This window comes from Apostichopus japonicus, chromosome 7, assembly GCF_037975245.1.
Source record: "Apostichopus japonicus isolate 1M-3 chromosome 7, ASM3797524v1, whole genome shotgun sequence".
Classification (NCBI taxonomy): domain Eukaryota; kingdom Metazoa; phylum Echinodermata; class Holothuroidea; order Aspidochirotida; family Stichopodidae; genus Apostichopus; species Apostichopus japonicus.
In genome coordinates, this window is record NC_092567.1 from 18124699 (window position 1) to 18144641 (window position 19943).

Here is a 19943-nt window from a genome sequence, read left to right on the forward strand (position 1 = left end):
ATAACGAACATGCAAACATACATTCAGATCATGGAAACATATCACTAAATACAGCTTTGCCATTAGAATCATATATTTAGTGACAGTGATCGTCCTATCCATATACGTATAACATCCAATAACACTTTTACCCATAGTTTAACCTTATTCAACATGATGAAATATAAATAACGCATCATATATAGCAACAAACTATATTATAAATATCTTTCGACGGTAAACCTGTAACATATCAAGATGACAGCCGTACATATGTATATATATATATATATATATATATATATACAATATATATATATATATATATATATATATATATATATATATATATATATATATATATATTATATATATATATATATATATATATATATATATATATATATTATATATATATATGAATTTGACAAATCCTTTCAAGATGATGCATAAAGTTGTATGGTTTAACTTAGATACTTTCGTTTCCTGCAAAGTTAATGGAACTTTGTTTTTATTCATTTGCCAACCATTGTGCCTAATTTCAGTCATTGTGTGAGCGTGCGTACTCACTCAGGGGCCTTATCACACCCCTGCCTCCTGTTAATATCGTTAAAAAAAGGTATCTTTTTCCTACGGAGAACCCCTAGACCTCTATAATCGGAGTCTGCTTCAACGACACCTGGACCACACCTACAATCCTGGATCTGTCCCTGGTATTATCTAATATCGTCACATGGGTGAAGGTCCTTTTCTTTGAATAACCCGTTTACCCCACCCCTCCCACTTGTGAATTATTAAACTATGCCCTTGACTAAGGTGCAGTTTTCTCACTTACTTTGATAGGTGTACTACACCATGGTCAATGGAACAAAACACTGTAAAAGGGGACGGAAGGGTGGGTGATGCAGATAACAAATGGGGTTTGGGGGTCGCCCTCCGAAGAATTTTAGTCTTGTAGATGCTACGGTAGCGTAGATGAGACAATAGATTTTCAACTTTATTTCGAATGATATATGTTATATATACAGCCTGTAGAGCCTTGTTATAATCTTTCAGTCAGGGGCGTAGCGAGCGGGGGGTGTGGGGGGTGTCACACCCAAGGGTGGCGGAACCGGGAGGCACAGGGGGCACGTGCCCCCCACTTTTCCTCAGGTTAAAAATGGGCCTTTTTCTACATAAAAATTGAGGTGTCTCAAGTTAGCAAGAGGCCAGGGAACCAGAATGAACACTCGAGAAGGGCCGTTTCCGGCCATCTGAGGGGTTTGTCAAACCAAAAATTTTCTTGTACGCTCCGCGCCAACCGATCGTGGCGCTCCGCTCAGATAGTCGTGCATATAACTTTGCAAATCCTGGCTACGCCTGTGGGTCAAACTCAAAGCTATTTCGAATGGAAAAAAATTGTTAAGATATTAACAAGAAACAAACTCTAATTCAGAAGATTCCTACATTAGCAACTAGCATGATGTCACCTCATTTTGTCTCAAAAGAAAACTTGTTCCTTGTTTCCCAATTTGCACATTGGATATTGCAGTGCTAGTATGCATTTTTCCTTGGGGGGGGGGGGGGGCGTTGATGGAGTGATGTGTATACGCAAATAAGATAATACAATAAGAGTTATAAAGGGTACTAAATATAAAGCTGCATCAGTCCAATCGAATTTCTGCAAAGTGCCCTTTGATGTCGGTGCCCCCCCCCCAGATTAAAAGTGCTTCCGCCGCCCTTGGTAGAGGGGTTGCAATCCCACAACTTACAAGCAATTTTACCGTGCATGATAGAAATCCTGACGTTTGATAGTTTAAAATGAAAATTGGAGATATCATGATGTAAAATTTATGAAAGGTTGGTGCCCATTTACCATAATGTGTTTTGTCATTTGCTTGAAGGTAAAACGTTTACTTATTTAATGTCCCGATGATTTTTCTCATTTCTTCATATTATCATGGTTAATTAGTACTGATATTAGGGCATTCCGTAAATTTTGCATCAACGCATTCAACTTATTCTCAACCTATTCGAATGTGGGGCAGTGAACAAATTGCAGTAATTAACACATTTAGAAACATTCAAGCTCAATTGATGATAACTATAGTGGAATAATTAGTATGTTTAAGTGAGTTGTGCAGGATAAAAACTGTATATCATATGTGGAACATGTGATGTCGTTGGGTTTACCTTAATTGTCATCTTCTTTAACTCTCGACAGCTATTCAGACAGCTGGATATGGGATTATAATTATAAAATGTCTTTTGCTGAATTAATAAATACATATGACCACTGCAATTTGTGGCCACAGTTCCCCCCCCCCCCCCCCTCTTCAAAGTCTCATGCCCGATATGGTTTATAAAGTCCATCCACTTAAGAGGATGGGTGTGATATGACTATTCACGTCTAATCAAGACTAGCAGTTGGGTTAAGAGCCCCATTGACTTCTACACTAAATAACAAAAGTAATATGGTCTTTAAGTCTAGATAGACGTTCTCACCAGCTAAACGCTACCCATCACCAGATAGCTGACAGGTTGGCCTTTCATGGCACCATCAATTTTCCGTACCATGACCGCGCAGATTTTAAGCTATCAGAGCCTGAAATTTTCGCCACTTGTAAACAAACCTCTTCACTCAGTAGTAAACAATTTTCATATGCTGCTCCTGGGAGGCCTAAAGGAGTCTAAATTTGCCACAATTGACCCAATTTTTGTACCACATGTATTTCCATTCATGCTCTTCAACATGCAAACCACAAGAAACTAGATCATGATTGATAACAGGTCACAAAGGATGTTCTCCTGCTGCTTTTTGGCACTTTTCCTGAAGGAGAACAATAAGCGGGAGGCATACTCTAATAGCATGTATGCCACTTAAGTGTCGACTACCTTAATAGCATGTGTGAGGCAAGCTTCATGCCCCTTCTAATATTCTGTATCTTTATTGCGCAGAGCTACCCCCCCCTCCCCCCTGCTGTTTATCTTGCTGGAGCAAAATTGTGTTTTAGCCCCAAAAGGATTTTGGTCTGGGCCCCTCCCCTGCTCATGTTTGCCCTGATTTAGGTTTGAACAGCAAGGGAACCCTTTTTTGTTTGATTGAACGTTCACCGTGCAAAAAAACAGGGGGAGCCGACCTTGCCTAATCATGAACTTGATAAGCAGAAGACAAAAATGACAGAAAACAAACGAAGAAAATATCTTCCATTCACCATTCGTTTATTTTGCAAATGAATGTCATTAATGAATAACATTTAATGATCGAGAGATCATCGTATACACAGAATTTAAAAAAACTATCAACCTTAAGAAGCTTCATACACGTAAAAGGGCACGGGCGATCCCAAGAAAGGATCATAAAGTTTGTTCATCTTAATTCTCTCCTTAGAAGGCATGGGCGATTCTTACATTACACAATAAAAGTGGATCCCTTTCATGTGATTAAAGGGCATGGGTGGTCCTCTCAACAGTTTATATAGGAGGCTCTGTTTAACACTGTTTAGACCATTTGTCTGTGTGAGCCTGAAGGCCACTTTACCTCTACTTTAACTTAAAGCAACAGTATGAGCTTAGTTATAAACTTTGTAGTATTTTCCAATGGAAACAAAACTCTTGGATGTTTTTGTGCCTTCTTGTTTTTTTGCCACACAAACTTTTATCTGGTGAATAAGTACTGATGCCAACTTTGCATCTAACAAAGTTTATACTTCTTCCCTCTCTCATTTTAGCATTTGATTTACATACAAGGAGCAAAACAGACAATTAAAAAAACAAAAAATCGTTTTGTGCCAAAACCTTCACAAAGTTACCGTAGTATGTTTTCTAGTAAAGGGTTTAGGTAAACCACCAACACCAATTGGAATTCAATGTTACACCTCTAGTCATCTAAAAAATTACTCAGAATCATAAAACTTTGACAGTTAGAACTGTAGTAACAGATCACATACTATATCTTCATGTGTTCATGTATGGCGCCCCCATGTAAAGGCCATATATGCAATGTACAACACATAGGGATATGCAAAACACTATCATGACTTTTACAAAATGAAAATCATTACAAATGGTTGAGGTCGGATGGGGTACGGAAGGGGATAGGGAAGGGGGGTAGTTTAAATTATGATCTCACCCTCTCATGATGCAAGAACCATGAAACCACCACCACCATTAAAATCAGAGAAAAGGGGTTCAATTATCTCCATAATGACCCCCTGACATTCATCACCATCATTGATTTAATATATATAGATTGTATCATAAAAGAACCCTCAATATTAATTACAATAAGAATTAAATATGCAAACTACCATGCACCAAGAAAAAAAAGTTCACAATGACGTACATTAATAATGGCCGACAAGCTGAAAATTTCAAGCGCATCACAAAATGCTTAAAAACAAGCACTTAGGTTATAAGAATCAAAAATGGGATTTCAGTCTGTTGAGAAAAAATCTTCAAACAAACAGCTTACACCTCAATCTGCCAAGAAAATACATTTTTAAAAGAAAGAGCTCCATGACTATGTCTACATTGGTCAGACTAATCAAACACTTGAAAAACACAAAGCTAATTTACTTGAAACACTTGAATGGTCACTTTGACTTGGCTTACTCTCAACTTCTTACTTCAAATACAATATAACTTCTCCTTTTTTTGTCCTGTAAACATTTTTGAAATGAGTATTTTCCCTTTGGGCTTAAATTGACACAAAACATATTATTTTGCGATAATTTTGACATCTTTGATGACTTTTCTCATTTTTGTTTGTTTGGAAGAGGTAAATGTTTAACATGCATACCCCTCGGAATCATTTTTTTTGTTATTTCAGAAATTACTGTCGACTCTCAATTGCATTGGCAAAGTGTTCCGCGAAACGAAAAAAATTTAACTGACGGCCAAAATACTCTTCCATTTTAACAGATCCAAATATACGACATGTAAAAATTAACACAAATCATAAAGTGCAGATTTTCAATGAGTTAAGTGAAAGACATTGTGAAAAAAAAAACATAATATGTGCAGATTTACTTTCCTTTAATTAAATTGAGACCTCAATAAAACCCTTACGGTTCACTAAATCAAACTTTTCTTCATAGAAAATATTTCCTGTCATGATTACTGTATATTTATAATATATACAATCTTAATGCATTTCAATATTACTACAATTAATCTCCATATTTGAAACCTTCGAAAAAAGTGCGTACACTATTAAGACATCGTTAGATAACAGAGTGAAAGATGACAATTATTCCTTATGAAACACCAAGCCAAATTTAATTGAAACGCTTGAATGGTTAGTTTTTTCCTCGGTCGGCTATCAATCTCTTAACTTCAAATTCAATATGACAAGTTCTCCTTTTCATTTTTTTTTTCTTTCTTTGGTGGTTTAGATTTCTACGATAGACAAACGTTCACTGATTTTGGGAGTGTACATCATCATCGAAACATTGCTTTCAATCTGAATGAAATGAAAACACAACACAGATCATATTATGAATGAGAGATACTATACTTGTGTGATGCCAGTTTAACAAATTTAAGTAGGCATTTTCTTCTTTTTTTCCCCTTTGGTCTCAGCAGGCATCTGCTTCATCAAAAGGTTGTGAAAACATTCTAAAATTCAATATATTGCCCCAAAATTAAGAGAGAAAGACAAAAACGGTCAATATTTTTTTATGAAAATTAAATCAACAAAATAGATTATAACATGAATGAGAAGCCTTTGAAGAGCATTTGCTTCCATGACATCAGAGACCCCTCCCCCTCCTCCCCCTCCCCACTACTGCAACCTACTCCCTGTGCCCAGACATAGGGCATATCACCAATGACACTCACAAGTAATGAAGTTATGAAAGTCTTGGTGTGATTTACTTTCAAAATTCCAAAGATTCTGACTGTCTGGACAACATATGCATTTCTGTAAGATGTCAACTGGGCACCTTGAGCTTTCACAGGTCCTATCATTTCATGCAGACCCCCTGTGCACCTATCTGCGCTCACAGGCTCCCAAACTTTCACAGACCCCCTCCACTGCCCCCCCCCACCACCAACATGGGCCAATGGAACCCTCAATTCTGGGATAGAGTTAGCTGGGAAATTACTTATAACAACCAACCATCTTTGACATGCTTCAGAGAAATTGTAGACATCTCACCTTAAAATGAGCATCATATCACAAAATGATAAAATTGAAAACTAACCTTCACATACAGAGAGGTATCTGATCATATCTCCGAGTACATGAAAAAGCCACAAAAAAAATAAAAGAATACATTCTACAAAGACAATGTGCAAGAGAATTCAAAGAAATGCAAAATTGATTTTTAGAGACAGTTAAAGCAATTTTAAGACCTAAAAAAAATGTCTTTCATCCACCACCACCTGGGAGGATTAATAATATGATGATGCACCTGTCAGAATTAAGGTAAATCCAAAAAACAAACAGTGCTTAAATTAGTGTGCAATTCTGCAATGATTAACATAGGGTAATAGTTTCAATACAATTGTGAAATATGAAAGACACCTATACCAGATCGACCATGTGAATACTATTAATTAAAGAAATAAATATTCATGAAATTTAAATGTGCAAAGAGAGAAGGGAAACAAAAGATGAAGAAAGAAAAAACAAGAATTTTACCAAAAAACAAGAGAGTAATTTTTAGTGAAATTTTGCACAATCAAGAGTTTACTGTGATGAAAACCAGAATGATGAATAACTTTGACTCTTTTAAAATATTGATGAGAATTGAAACAGAAAAACAATATTGCTAATAGACTATGCAACTGTTGAAAAGATGTAAAAAACAAGAACAAATACCTTAAATTTTAGTATGCAAAAATGCACTTGAAAATTTTTAAAAAAGATTCAGCTGGACAGTAAATTTAGAAATATTATCAGAACAATTTCAACTCATTTTCTTCTTGTTTTGAAGCAAAACTATAAAATCAAAATACATATATTTTCTTCTTATACAAAACATACTCTAAATTATAAAAGACCAAAAAAAAAAAAAATTGGTTCCACTTGATGAAACCAAAGAATGACAATTTTCTTGATATTTCCCAAGAGTTGAATGTGCCAATTTGACTGTGGTAGTTGTTTAATGGATAGAAAAAAAAGCAACTTCCAAGCCATTAGATTTCAGTTTTGCGTTGCCTGCAAGATTCATACACCTGTTTATAACAGCACCTAACAAGCGAAGCAAAACTTACTTTCGTGTCAGTTGAAGGAAATTCAGTGAAGGTTGTCTTGCTCGGTTTATGTCACCTTGTATTACTTGCAAAGACGCAACAAATGTAACATTCTATCGACAAAGACAAAACCGACATCAGGTGAAGTAATCGGGTTATCCAATGTCCTACCCTTCCTCTGTTCATAAATGCATGGCACTGAGCATGCTCAGTATCAAGACCTTTGCATTCCATCAGAAGATTGCAGCATGTTTTCATTATCACGACTACAATAAAAACACCGTTTGGAACATTTATCCAAAACCTGTATTTTACAGTTTTGAAGGTAAAATGTGCTAAATTGCAGCTTTCCTTCACTTTCCATCAATACAAAAACGGGGGAAAAAATTCTGTTATTCCAACCATTAAAAAAAAAAAAAAAAAAAAAAAAAACGGGGGAATTTTTAACCCTCATTTAAAGCAAAATGCACTAAAGCATGAAACAATAAAAACGGTAAAAACTCACAAAAGTACAAGCATTTGTTAATAATTTGATTGTTATCATAACAAGCCAGACAGCTTCCTACTGTAATGACCATAATCTTGTTCAAACGTGATTTGAAAGTTTGCGACAGTTTAAGCCCATTTGGCGATTCCGTTCGTCACTGCTTTACGTCGAATGCTAAATCCATGTGGTAAATACCTTGAATGTTACCTATGCAAGCGCAACCTACAACATGCTTGCATAGGTAACATAGGTATTTTACCACGTGGTTATAACATTCAGTGTACGCGTATACCGATGTAGGTTGCATGTAGGTAGCATGCAGGTTAACATATATGACTCCTGCATAACAAATTTAGGTCAATGTATTTTAACTTGAAAGTAATCCTGTGGGTGGATTCGACATATATACCACCTTCAAGACGAGAATGAGACAATTTTGAATGACACCTATTCTCTCGATAGAAAGTTGTGACTGATGGATGAAAGCAAGACTAACCTAAATACAAAAAAAATGTAAAAACATTTCTACTTAATGAGGAAGGTATCTTTCGTTGCATGTGGCATTCTTTTGTGTTACATAAATATACAATGTAATAGGAATAAATCGAACATTAATTTGATCGTACCAACAACACCAACACGAATGAGGTAACATTTTCCTTTTTCACAGTTCTTCTCCATATCGTATCATAAATTATTTTTAGTGTAAACTTTCTTAGCTACAGAATCGGTCAGAATTGGTCTGATGAAAATTGCTTTTGTTGTGTGATAATCTGATCTAATATTATTTGTACAGCCAAAAAATTTTCACAACAAAAAAGTTGTGTTGAGTTTATATTCATAGATAAAAATTTGGACTCGATTGTCAGAAAATCAAATTCTGACAGTTTTAGAACCGCTCTTATACTGTAAATATCTGTGATCATGTATGTAGCAGACAAATTTTTATACCTCGGATTTCTTTCCTTCTGATTCGACAATATTTATAAAGTAACTCTCCAAATATGTACAGTCTATTTTACCCCTCCCTCCCCCCTCCCTCCCCCCCCCCTGAACATACTATGCCATAAATTATCATTTACTGTCATAAAAAAAAATTAATTAAATAATTATCTTTATTGATTGGACTGTGTTTCTTCAAACACTACATTAGAATGAAAAGCTCTAGACCAGTGGGCCGCAATCCTTCGTAAGAACTTTCCAGATACTCATGAAAGTTTGGGAAATATTCCATTGAATTCCATTCAAGGGGGAATCTTTATGAGATAGTCCGATAAGAAAAAACGTACTGCATCGAATACAACACCATAAACAACTCTCTTTGTTCCTCTCCAAAAAAATCATGAATATTCAGAGCACTGAGAAGTTTACAATCATGAATATTCAGAGCACTGAGAAGTTTACAATTATGAATATTCAGAGCAGAGAAGTTTACAATCATGAATATTCAGAGCACTGAGAAGCTTACAATCATGAATATTCAGAGCACTGAGATGCTTACACAAGTATTTTGAATCTCAAGTCAATATTCTGCATGTAGCATTCCCTAATCACATGCATACAACAGTGACAAGAGCATTATGTTTTATGACTCCTATAACCGTCATTGATGTAAATGATTGTGGCATTAACATGAGTGCACCCTCCACATGTCTTGTTCCATGGTGAATAGCTTTGCTGTAATTCAAAAACTGGACACAGTGGCCTTTGACTTTTTGGTGTCTTCTTCCCTATTCAATGAACTCGATAACATTACCCAGTAATACCCAAAAGGTTTTAATAGCAACTAAATCAATACTTTCTTATTTTTTCCCTTCTTCTTCATCCTCTGCATTTGGAATGGTCTTGAATGGTTCAACGCCGACTGGTCGGTATAGTACCTCCAACAGCCCTACAAGTACCTCTCGTTCTTAAATTGTTGTTAGAAATGTCGCTCATGCAGATCCAGGCGGCTGGACCTGACGGAAGAGCAATCCGTGTACATCCTTGGCTGTCTGGTGTTGGGGTAGATTGTTGAATATCCGGGGTATCTTGTTACCCGTCTGTACCTTGTACATGGGGTAGAAGACGCTCCTCAGGTTCCCTCCTTTCTTCTCGTGTTCCTCTTTCATGAGACTGTAGATGTATCTGAGGAATAAGGAAGACAGGTATTATTACATGAAGAATTGACCGATATGAATACTCGGCATATTCATTTTCCATTTTTAATAATAATAATAATATTGGACAATTTGTATAGCGCCAGTATCCGCCCGAAGGTGCTCATGGCGCTTTGCAGAAACAGCAGAAAAAAAAATATACATCAATGAAAGTTGGTACAGGTAAGTTTTTCGATTTTTTCTTGAAGGTTCCAAGGCTGTTGACAAGTAAATTGCATAATTGTATCGAGTAGCGACATCTCACGGACGAGGAGGTCCAGCTGTCAAACCGGCGGTTTTAATCTGACACAAGTCATGTTTGTTGAGTTGAGTCTTGTATTTTATCTCTAGATGAAGAAACCTCCCTCATACTTCCCTGGAGTCGTTGTATTTCTCTCATTTGATTTCTTAACTTGAGTCATGACTTGATTATCTAGCACCAACCAAATCCCTTTTCTTCACTAAAAGGATTCTTAATATTTTTGATAATCTACAATTGACAAGTGGCTGTTTTCATGTTCAAGTATATGAAGGAGGCTCTTAGCGCTTAAGTTTGATAGTTTTTTAAGTTATAAACAACAAATTCCGTTCTTATAGCACAAGGACATCTCACGATTTTTGTGCAAATCTTTCTTGCAATGATATTCCCCATCGATTTTTTTTAAACAGTGGCGTTAAACTTTGGAATTTACTAGATAACTATATAAAATAAAAATGTACATAGTATCTTCTCCTTTCAAAAAAGGTTAAAGGATCACCTTCTAAATCATAATTGCTTGTAAGCTGTTAATTATCTTTGTTCTTTGTAAATCATTATCACTTGTAAGTTGTTAATTACCTTCTTTGTTCTTTTCCGCTATTGTTGTATTGTGTTTATCTGTACTGTTTAACTGTTTAAAGGGAGTGAAGACTCGCGCAAAAAGAAACGTCTAATGCCGGTAATCTGACCTGGTTTCTAATAAGGTGTAACAGAAGTGTAAGACACCACCATCGATCCCAGAAAATACACACAACTTACTACCGTCGGTAATAAGACACTAGTGTACAGTCAGTACATACAGCTGCGGTCAATACCCACAGCAAAGTGTACAAACGATATAGTGATGGTCATCTCAGGTCCAGCTAAAGATAACAAGGTATCACGTTTCATTACTGTCTGCATTTTGTAGCAACAAGAGAAAAACTTCACTTGCAAGCAACAGAAAGTTTTCAGAGCCCAGCAGGCGGTTTGGGGCAAGTCTTCAATGCCTTTAAGGGGGACTGCTCGTACGAGCTAATGCTTTTTTCAGTCCTCCTCCACCACCTTGTTTTATCTTGACTCTGTACTACTCCTCTCTTATTCGTGTGGACAATATACTCAAACTCAAACTTTCTCGATATTTAATAGACAGCTTAACCTGTCTCTATGCATTCAATATGTAACCCTGTGTTTCTAAACTTTTACACACTGGTTTGGCTATTCGACAATGCCGCCTTACCTTGTATTTCTCTTGTTTTGTTTAGGTTTCGCCAGTATTTCTTGTCTGTAATAGCTGGAATAGACAACAACTACGGCTGAAGCCTACGAGAAGAAAGAGAAAAAGCATAATTCAAAAGAATATTCAAACTAAATCAACTTCAAATGGTCAAAGTATTACATAATAGACAAAAACTAAGGCTGAAGCCTATATGCAAATAAAAAAAACAAAATCAAAAGAATATTCAAACTAAGTCAACTTCAAATGGTCAAAGTTATTACATAAAAAGAACAAAACGTGTCTGAGAATCAATTTCACATTTTTTTAATTGATCTTTTTATTTTCGGGTGAAATATATTGAAGTAGAGCTCTACATTATATTCAAATGCAATTTACTACAAGTGCTGTTTGTTTGAGTTTTTGTTCTTACACTCTAGATTGCAAGATTCAAGGAATAGTTTTAGTATTGATATTTTGAAGTTTTTGAGCTACTATACTATAACTTTACCACTTCTGTTTCGCATAAAATCATTGGTAATAATATGGTGCTATACACGCAACACAGAAGTGTTAAAAGGCTACCAGGACATTTGTAGGGCACGGTAGAATGGGTGCTAAGGTTGTGAGGAGACAGGTAAGCGAGGAGCAGCGAAGTAAATTCATTGGAAATACTATGGTGCTGTGTACACATTATATACACATGTGGCATTTGTATAGCAATTTTGGTGTATTACTAAAACAAAGCACCATAAAACCACTACAGCATGAGATTTGTCCCCAAAATAGATCACCAGAAATTTCGGTGGTTCGCAGGGTATTTCCAGAAACAATGATTTTGAAACCCACAGGTCTAGAGCTTTCCGAGGTTTGCACAAACTTGTTGATCAAACACAAGATATTTGCTTTAAAGGAACCCTAACAATTTCAATTTGCATGAGAGACTGCCGAGTATTTTCATGAAACTCTTTTAGCAACTTCTCAATGCTGCCGAGAAAAAACCCTGAACATTTGATTTATAGGACCTTGTCTGAGACATTCAATGTTGGCGGTCTTGTCTTCAAGATAAATGAAAATATCTTGATTGCTAATTTCTGTAAACTTGTCCTGGTGCACCCCAGCACTCAAGGCACTTAATTTATTTCCAGGAATTTTTTATGTCTGTTCAAACGCTCTCCAGAGTTTGTTTGCATTTTGCAAGACAGATAGCCATATATATCTCTACAGGATATAGCAAAGAAGTTAACATGTACAGCAATACACCGCGCAGTGTCCAAAGTACGTCGTCGTCGTCGGGTGGAAGAGTAAATGATTTTGTTTGACTTAAAGTCATCAATCAAACAATGCCAAGGACTTTACTCGCAAAGCCAGTGGTGAGTTTCTTTGTGTGATGTTTGCATATACATATAAACTCACTGTCCATAGGAATACATACAATATCTATTAACGAAATAAAGTCTGAAAGAAAGGCATTATTAAATATGAATTTTTACAGTGCATGTCATTATCTTCTTGATGTAGCGGCCTATCTTTGACAACAGAAAAGACTTTGCGGCAAGACCTACAGTATATCGAACATTAACTTTTTTTTGTTAAACATACTTAATTCTGCACAGACGTGAGATTGTGATTTCACTTATTTTTAAAGATTTTACTCATAATTTGATGTTTATTGTCAAGTTTGTCTAATTATCCTTCTCAAATGTCTTTATTGATGCATGAACCCTGAAAATGGAAATGGGAATAAATCTGAAACTGAGGAAGTTCTTAAATATTGCCATGTATACATTTTGAAAATGCAATATATACCTTTTAGTTTCATACCAGGGTCTGCTCTGCACGTACTTACGAGTTAACCGTACAGTCAGTCTGTTTGACTGATGTGAATTGAGAACAATGTTTAACAACGTCATCACAATAATCGTGCTTTGCGTCTATTTATGCAAAAGTTTGACGTGTATCGAATTATGAGGTTCTAAACACCCAGGGAGCTCCCTGCATACACCTTGCATATACTAACACCCTGCATAGACCACCATACACTAACACCCTGCACACTTCACTATACACTAACACCCTGCACACACTAACACCCTGTAGACACCCTGCATACACTACCACATACACAAACACCCTGCATACACTACCATCTTGCATACATGCTGCAGACATTAACACCCTGCATACACCACCATATACCTGTACTAACACCCTGTACACACTAACACCCTGTATACACCCTGCATATGCTACCGCATACACAAACACCCTGCGTACAGTATACACTAACATCCTGCATACATGCTGCAGACACTAACACCCTGCATACACTAACACCCTGCATACACCTTGCATACACTACCATACATAAAAACGCTGCATACACCCTCCATGTATCATACACTAACACCCTCCACAAACCCTGAATACACCCCCATTCACAAACACCCTGCATAAACTACCCAGTACATTGGGCATGGGAAAGTTGAAGTGCCATATACAGTATATGTATGCAACGGATAGGATCTATGGTCAAGTCTGTTTATTACTACATTTAAAATTCATCAAGGCTATTGTTGTATAGATTCCATACCCGGCTGTCTTAATACCCTTTTAATTTATAATGACGTCACAAACAGACATTCGCTATGTATATTATTACAACATCGTGTCATGTATGGTCCTTATGAGCTATATGAGCTATATGAGCTTCCATATACAAATACCGCAAATCTCTAACAAGTACAGTATACGTCTGGGAAAATTAAGTTGAAGTGCAAATGAAGTGCCATATGCAATGGGTAGGATCTATGTTCACAAATAAAACATTATAACTGTTGTAACGGCTGTTATAATGGCTAGTACAAGCTTCCATACATTTTACACATTCTTTCAATATTCTTTTATATCTTTTTTTAAAGCTATTTGCTTTGTCATCCTGAATCAAGTAGCCTGATTAAAATTGGTGATGTATAAAGAGATTGAAACAATTAAAGATAGCCAAACCACTAAACAGATTCTTGGAAAAATGTTGATTGCTGTACTGTGCTGTGCGGTGTACCACGTTGGCAAAGTACACTATAAAATTGAAATGCAGACCGTCTCATGCGGTATTAACCAAGTCTATAAACCATAAACTATAAACTGCTGAAGGCGGAAGAAAATATCTGTGCACAGTTTTCGAGGACAATGAATCTCTACCTGATCTATAAATAACAAGCTGTATTTTTCATGAAGACTATCAACATTAAAACAGGCCTATACACTAGTAAAAAATATTTTCAGCTAAGGATACAAGCTTCACAGATATCGTGAAATATATGTACATAAAATATAAAACTATATAAATCAGCAGTAGGTTTTTTTTCATGTTTGTGTTCGTTTTGCTACAATCTGAATAGATCAGTGTTTCTTATCAATGAAGTAAACGCACCCCGTAAGAGGGGGGGGGCACTCCAGTGGTTGCGGTATAAGGCGACAAATGATAGACAACAGATTGGATTCCACGCCTTAATGCACAAAGTGTTCACCCACAGTTGGCAAAGAGTGTGCAAACATCTTTTCAATGGTTATTAGGTGGGAGATCTATATAATGGAGATGCTTTAGAAAAACACAAGAGTAGACCGGTTATCAGTCGACGAATAGTCTCATTAGCGCTAGAACAATGACATGATCACAATGGGGTACTCTAGCCATGCGAATAACAACAGAGGGCGCTGTCACACTGGCCCTGCAAATACATCCACGAAAACTTGACGAGCTGCAGTCTTCGACTACAGATCATAACGGTACCATGAGTTGATCGCTAGTTGCAATTTTGAAACTTTTTCTTCAAAGTTAGCTATTTTTGAGCACCTATTTTTGAGCACCTTTAAAAATCTCTATTTTCTTCTAACACCAAGTAACGCATAAAGTAGTCAATAACCCAGCGCGTCAAGTATGCCAGTTCATCGCGGTGTGTTCACACGTTGCTAGTGAACGGTAGTACAGCGCAGATGATGCACATACGGGCCCCTATCAGAGCGCCCTCTGTTAATAAAATACTGAAGAGACCCCTGACAGTAGTTAATGATTGTACTGTACCTCATTGACTGAAACAAATGCTTCACGCAGCGTTGTTTAATATACAACAAAATCCATAAAAATAACACCATTAAAGTTTACCATTTTTTATACTCTTTCCAATAAAGTAAAAAACAGAAGAAGAGAAGTCTTTCAATGTTTTCCAAAATGTCATTCAAAACATATTTCAATGGTAGAGCTATCACACTAGACGTTAATCATAACTTTTTGAAAATATAATGTCAAAACCGACTTCATCACTTTCGTTTCTCAAAAGCAATCGAGTTTAGTTTTGGTTATCAAAAAAAGTGTCCGGTTTTGAAACTAGCTATAAACTGGTTCCTTTTTCTAAATACGGCCCTAGATTTGGCTTTTGTCTGAATACGATTCTGAAACAGACCTTGTCGGCAGCTAACCTCTAAACTCGCAAGTTTACAAGTCATTTCCTGGAGATGGTGACATTCTCTGCTCAGTCAAATTCACTGGATAGTAAAAGTTATTGAAACCCTCAATGTCAAAGGAAGTCGGCGGTAGGTTTCAGAACGATAAGGAAAGGACGTTTCACACTTTTGTCCTGTCATTTTGCCTTTAAAATTCACCGGCCGTCCTGGGATGGACATTTACTGCTCAAAAGCTTTTCACTATCTCCATTACATGGCTATTAATGTATGCCTTGTAATCAAGTGAACTCAGGTCTATCAGTAACAAGATTTTAAACCCACTTTTCTTCCCCTCCCCTCCCCCTCCCCCTCCCACCAACCACCCTCCTTCATCCTCTTGCTTCTCTATCTTTTCCGATCACATTCACAGGTTTTTCTTCCTATTTCTCTTGCCTTTCTTTTTCACCTCCAGTACTAATTATCCCCCATTGTTACATTCTTCAGAGTTTTTCTCTTCTTAAGCCCTTAATCCTCTCATGATTGGTTGCAGTCCCTGCTTTGCCCAACTGGGTTCAGATATAACAGCCAACATTAGCCATGTCAGGGGAAACACTAGTTTTACGTTGAAGTACAGTATTTTTGCACTTGTGGTGTTTGTATTTTGCAGCGAGCGTTTTTTTTTTTTTAAATTTACCTTTTTGAATATACTCTTGCACTTTCTCTTGCGCTCCTGCTCGGAGAGACTTGCCGGATTGTCCAGAATCACCTCGAAGCCGTGGAAATTAAGATGCAACCCGAGATCCACGGCCTTTGGTTCATCGTGCATGGCGTACGTAATCAAAACTGCAAAAAAAGAAGACATACTGTAAAGAATACATGTTCAATTTACCAGAAATAAATGAGGGATGTGTCATTATTGCGAAAGAGATATTGAATGAAAAGTCGATACCCTCAAAATTCGAACATACATATTCAACTCTATTCATGTGCAGTACTCCAACACACTCAAACGTGCATGCTTTTAATTCTTCATACTCATCTATACTGTATTTTATTCTGCAGTTTTACTAATATTATGTGTCATATATTTTGTTTAACTGTTACATAGCGTTTTAGAGCACTAATTGTGGATTTTACGCTTTATAATATAAATTATTATTTATTATTAATTTCAACATTTTAGCCCTCTGTAATCGTTAGCTATCGAATATTGTCTCTTGCAGCACAGGTTCAAAAAATGGAAATTTGAAATACTGTACAGTGTGCTATTTCCTCCTATTGAATTATTTTCATATTTTTACTAATCCATGTTTCCAAAGTTATCAGTAGAGCCCCCTAACAATTCTACAGTACATACATGTGTTCAAACTTGTAAGATCCTTTCATTAAGAGAATTATGGGACGCCCTTTGGGACAAGTGAGATTATTTATTGAGACACTGTGTCAAAGTTTAGACAGTACAAAACCCCTGTGCTAGATAAATTTGCTTTCAGGAGGATAGCGATGAAAATATTTTGGAAAATTTTAAACAAATGAGTGACCATTATTTGAAATCTAGCATATTTGGCGTCCAATGCTGATACCCCTGTAGAAATGCTGCAGGCAAGTTTAAACTTCTCACACTACGATATATTCCATCATTCTACTCCCCTCCTTCGAACCACCGCCCTCTACTATCAAGAGCTAACTGTTACATACAGGTACACCTGCGATTATAGACAAAATTTATTACGCTCTTTGGCTCTTTGCCAAACGTCAGTAATATTAAACAAAAGAAGACAGATACATGTACCGATCACAGTGTCTTGCCGTTTAACTTTAATTCAATTAGCACAGTTACTACCGTTCATCAGTACTACCAATTTCCCTTACCCCCCCCTCCAATCCCCCAAGGGGACTTAAGAGCAGATCTTATGTAACATACCTTGCCTAAAATTACGTTGATATAATTGGCATGGGGGTGAGCAAGTCACAGTTCTTTGCTTAAAAACAAGCATTTTGCATAATTTGGGTGTTTAATTTTATGTTGAAGATGAAATACTCTTCTTTACAATTCAGTTCATATGTTTGGTCGATGAAGGTTTTAAACATTGTCATGTTCTGTTGTTCATAGTGAAGCGCCAGGCCAGAACGGTGAAGACTTGGCACAATTAAGATGTTGTATTTTAATTTGCCAGGTCGACAGAAATGGATGCAGTTAGACTAAATCACAGCCAATTGACTTATATAGTACTTAATATAGTAATAGTTAGTACTGTAAGCAATTCCCATTCTCCAACTTACAGTAGGGAATTATTGTGCGGGTATACAAATACAATATATTCAATATACGATATATACAAAATAAATATATATAATCTGTAATCTGTAATATATCATATATAATATATGTGTCATGTATCATGTATCATATTATCATATATCATATATCATATCAGATATCAGATATCACATATAATATATCATATATCATGGAATACAATATGCTAGAAAGTCAAATATTGGTCACCCATGTTCACACTTCAAGATGTATTTAAAGTTTAAGTGCCATCCTCAAATTATTTCACAATAGTGAAGCCTCTGTGAGTGTACCTAAGGTGAGGGAGGGGGACATACTGTACATGTAGCAAAATTTAGTGCTCAAATTTTATAGAAAGTACAACTGACCTTCATGTATGCATCTGTTGGCTACTTGGTCACAATTCCCCTCCCACCCCCACCCCCAACCCCTTGCCACCCCCACCGAACCTTTAGTACTTACTGTACATACCTCATTCATAGAACGAGAGTGCTGAGGTTGTGAGGAGGCATGTAAGTGAGGAGAGAAGTACATCTCACTGTACATAAAAATACCTCAAATGACATTATGTAATTGATCAACCCTATACATACAGTTACAATAATATAAACACAGGCCTCAGGATGCAAAATTGCCACCACGGTGCATTTCAATGTTAATTAATTAGCTCTAGGGGTAATTTTATGATGTCAAATCGATTCTAAAAGTTTTCTCACCAAACAGTTTCCATGTAAGTTCTGTATACATGTAAAGTACAGTGTACGGTTAGCTCTGCACTGCCGAAAACGATCAAAACTATTAGAGCAGAGGATTGGGAATTTTTGTTAGTGACTTTGTTTTACTCAATACTGTGTGTCATCTTTGAAGAGAAGTAGAAAAAAAAAAAAACCTACTCAGTCACGGCTAATGGACTCTATAAACTGCATGAACTGTACATAGTAGGTTTCACTATCAACTACTGTACAGTAACTTTACTGAAACTTAAAAAAAACAATTCTATAGGTTACAACCCATTGTCAAGGAGCTGAAGAAATAACCGGATAAGGAAACCTGGATAAAGGATGTAACTTGCCAAAAAGAATATATCTAAATTATGAATCTGGTCCAATTTGTGAGCTTGCAACAAAACCTAAAACTGCAGTACATTTAATATGGCATCATGCCCAAAGTGAGACCACACTATGCAGATCTACTACATTCAGGTTTCAGTATTGACCAGTTTTATATATACCCCACATGTATGCAATAATCACTTACCTAAGTACTTTAATTGACTACATATTCAATAAAGTAACGGTCATGTAATAAATGTTCACATGATGAATTGACTAATATTTTTTTTTGCATGTGGGTTGATAGATGACTAATAAAAAAAAAATGTCCCTAATTCGAAGGTCATACGTACTGCACCTACTGTACTACCCACACATTCTATTATCCGTTCAATACTCGTGCCTACTGAGTGATTTTGAACACTTTCATATCCTTTAATAGTGTAGCCAGCGGCATACAGTATTAAGTACTGTATGTGTTCACAGTACTCTACATACAGTGTAATATGTACAGTAGTTAGTGCACAGTACTATAGTCATGGCGTATTTTCATGCCCTATGATAATTGGGGGCACACTTCCAACCCGACCACACATATATGCCTAAGCAGTCAGGTCATACTTTAACAGCTCTCTTCTGTGTAAACAGAGCTCTTCATCTTCTACTCACAGCATTAAACTGACATTTGTTTGTACATGGTCACTAAATAGGGTGCATTGCTGCAGCAGTGTTTTGATTGGATTCATTAATGATAACTCTAGGAGCTCTAGTGTTTTACTCACATGACACAAACAATCAGTGCTATTTATCATACACAATTTTTAATATCAGGATAAAAACCAGCAGGAAATGGTTTAGGATAATACTTGAACTAGGATTGGGAGGGGGAGGGTGGGGGGATTTATGTGAAAA

At 36.4% G+C, this 19943-nt stretch overlaps 1 protein-coding gene across 2 annotated transcripts in view; it reads right to left on the reverse strand.

The window, feature by feature from the left end:
- Positions 1–3159: 3159 nt before the first annotated feature.
- LOC139969579 (uncharacterized) overlaps positions 3160–19943 on the reverse strand; it is a 34822-nt gene continuing 18038 nt past the window's right edge. For both annotated transcript variants that reach the window (XM_071974678.1, XM_071974679.1), the window contains exons 5-7: positions 16375–16523; positions 11262–11344; positions 3160–9772 (exon numbers count right to left, since the gene is read on the reverse strand). In XM_071974678.1, the coding sequence (XP_071830779.1) occupies positions 9580–9772; positions 11262–11344; positions 16375–16523 (425 nt within the window). In that variant the 3' untranslated portion in view covers positions 3160–9579. The remainder of the gene's footprint in view (positions 9773–11261; positions 11345–16374; positions 16524–19943) is intronic.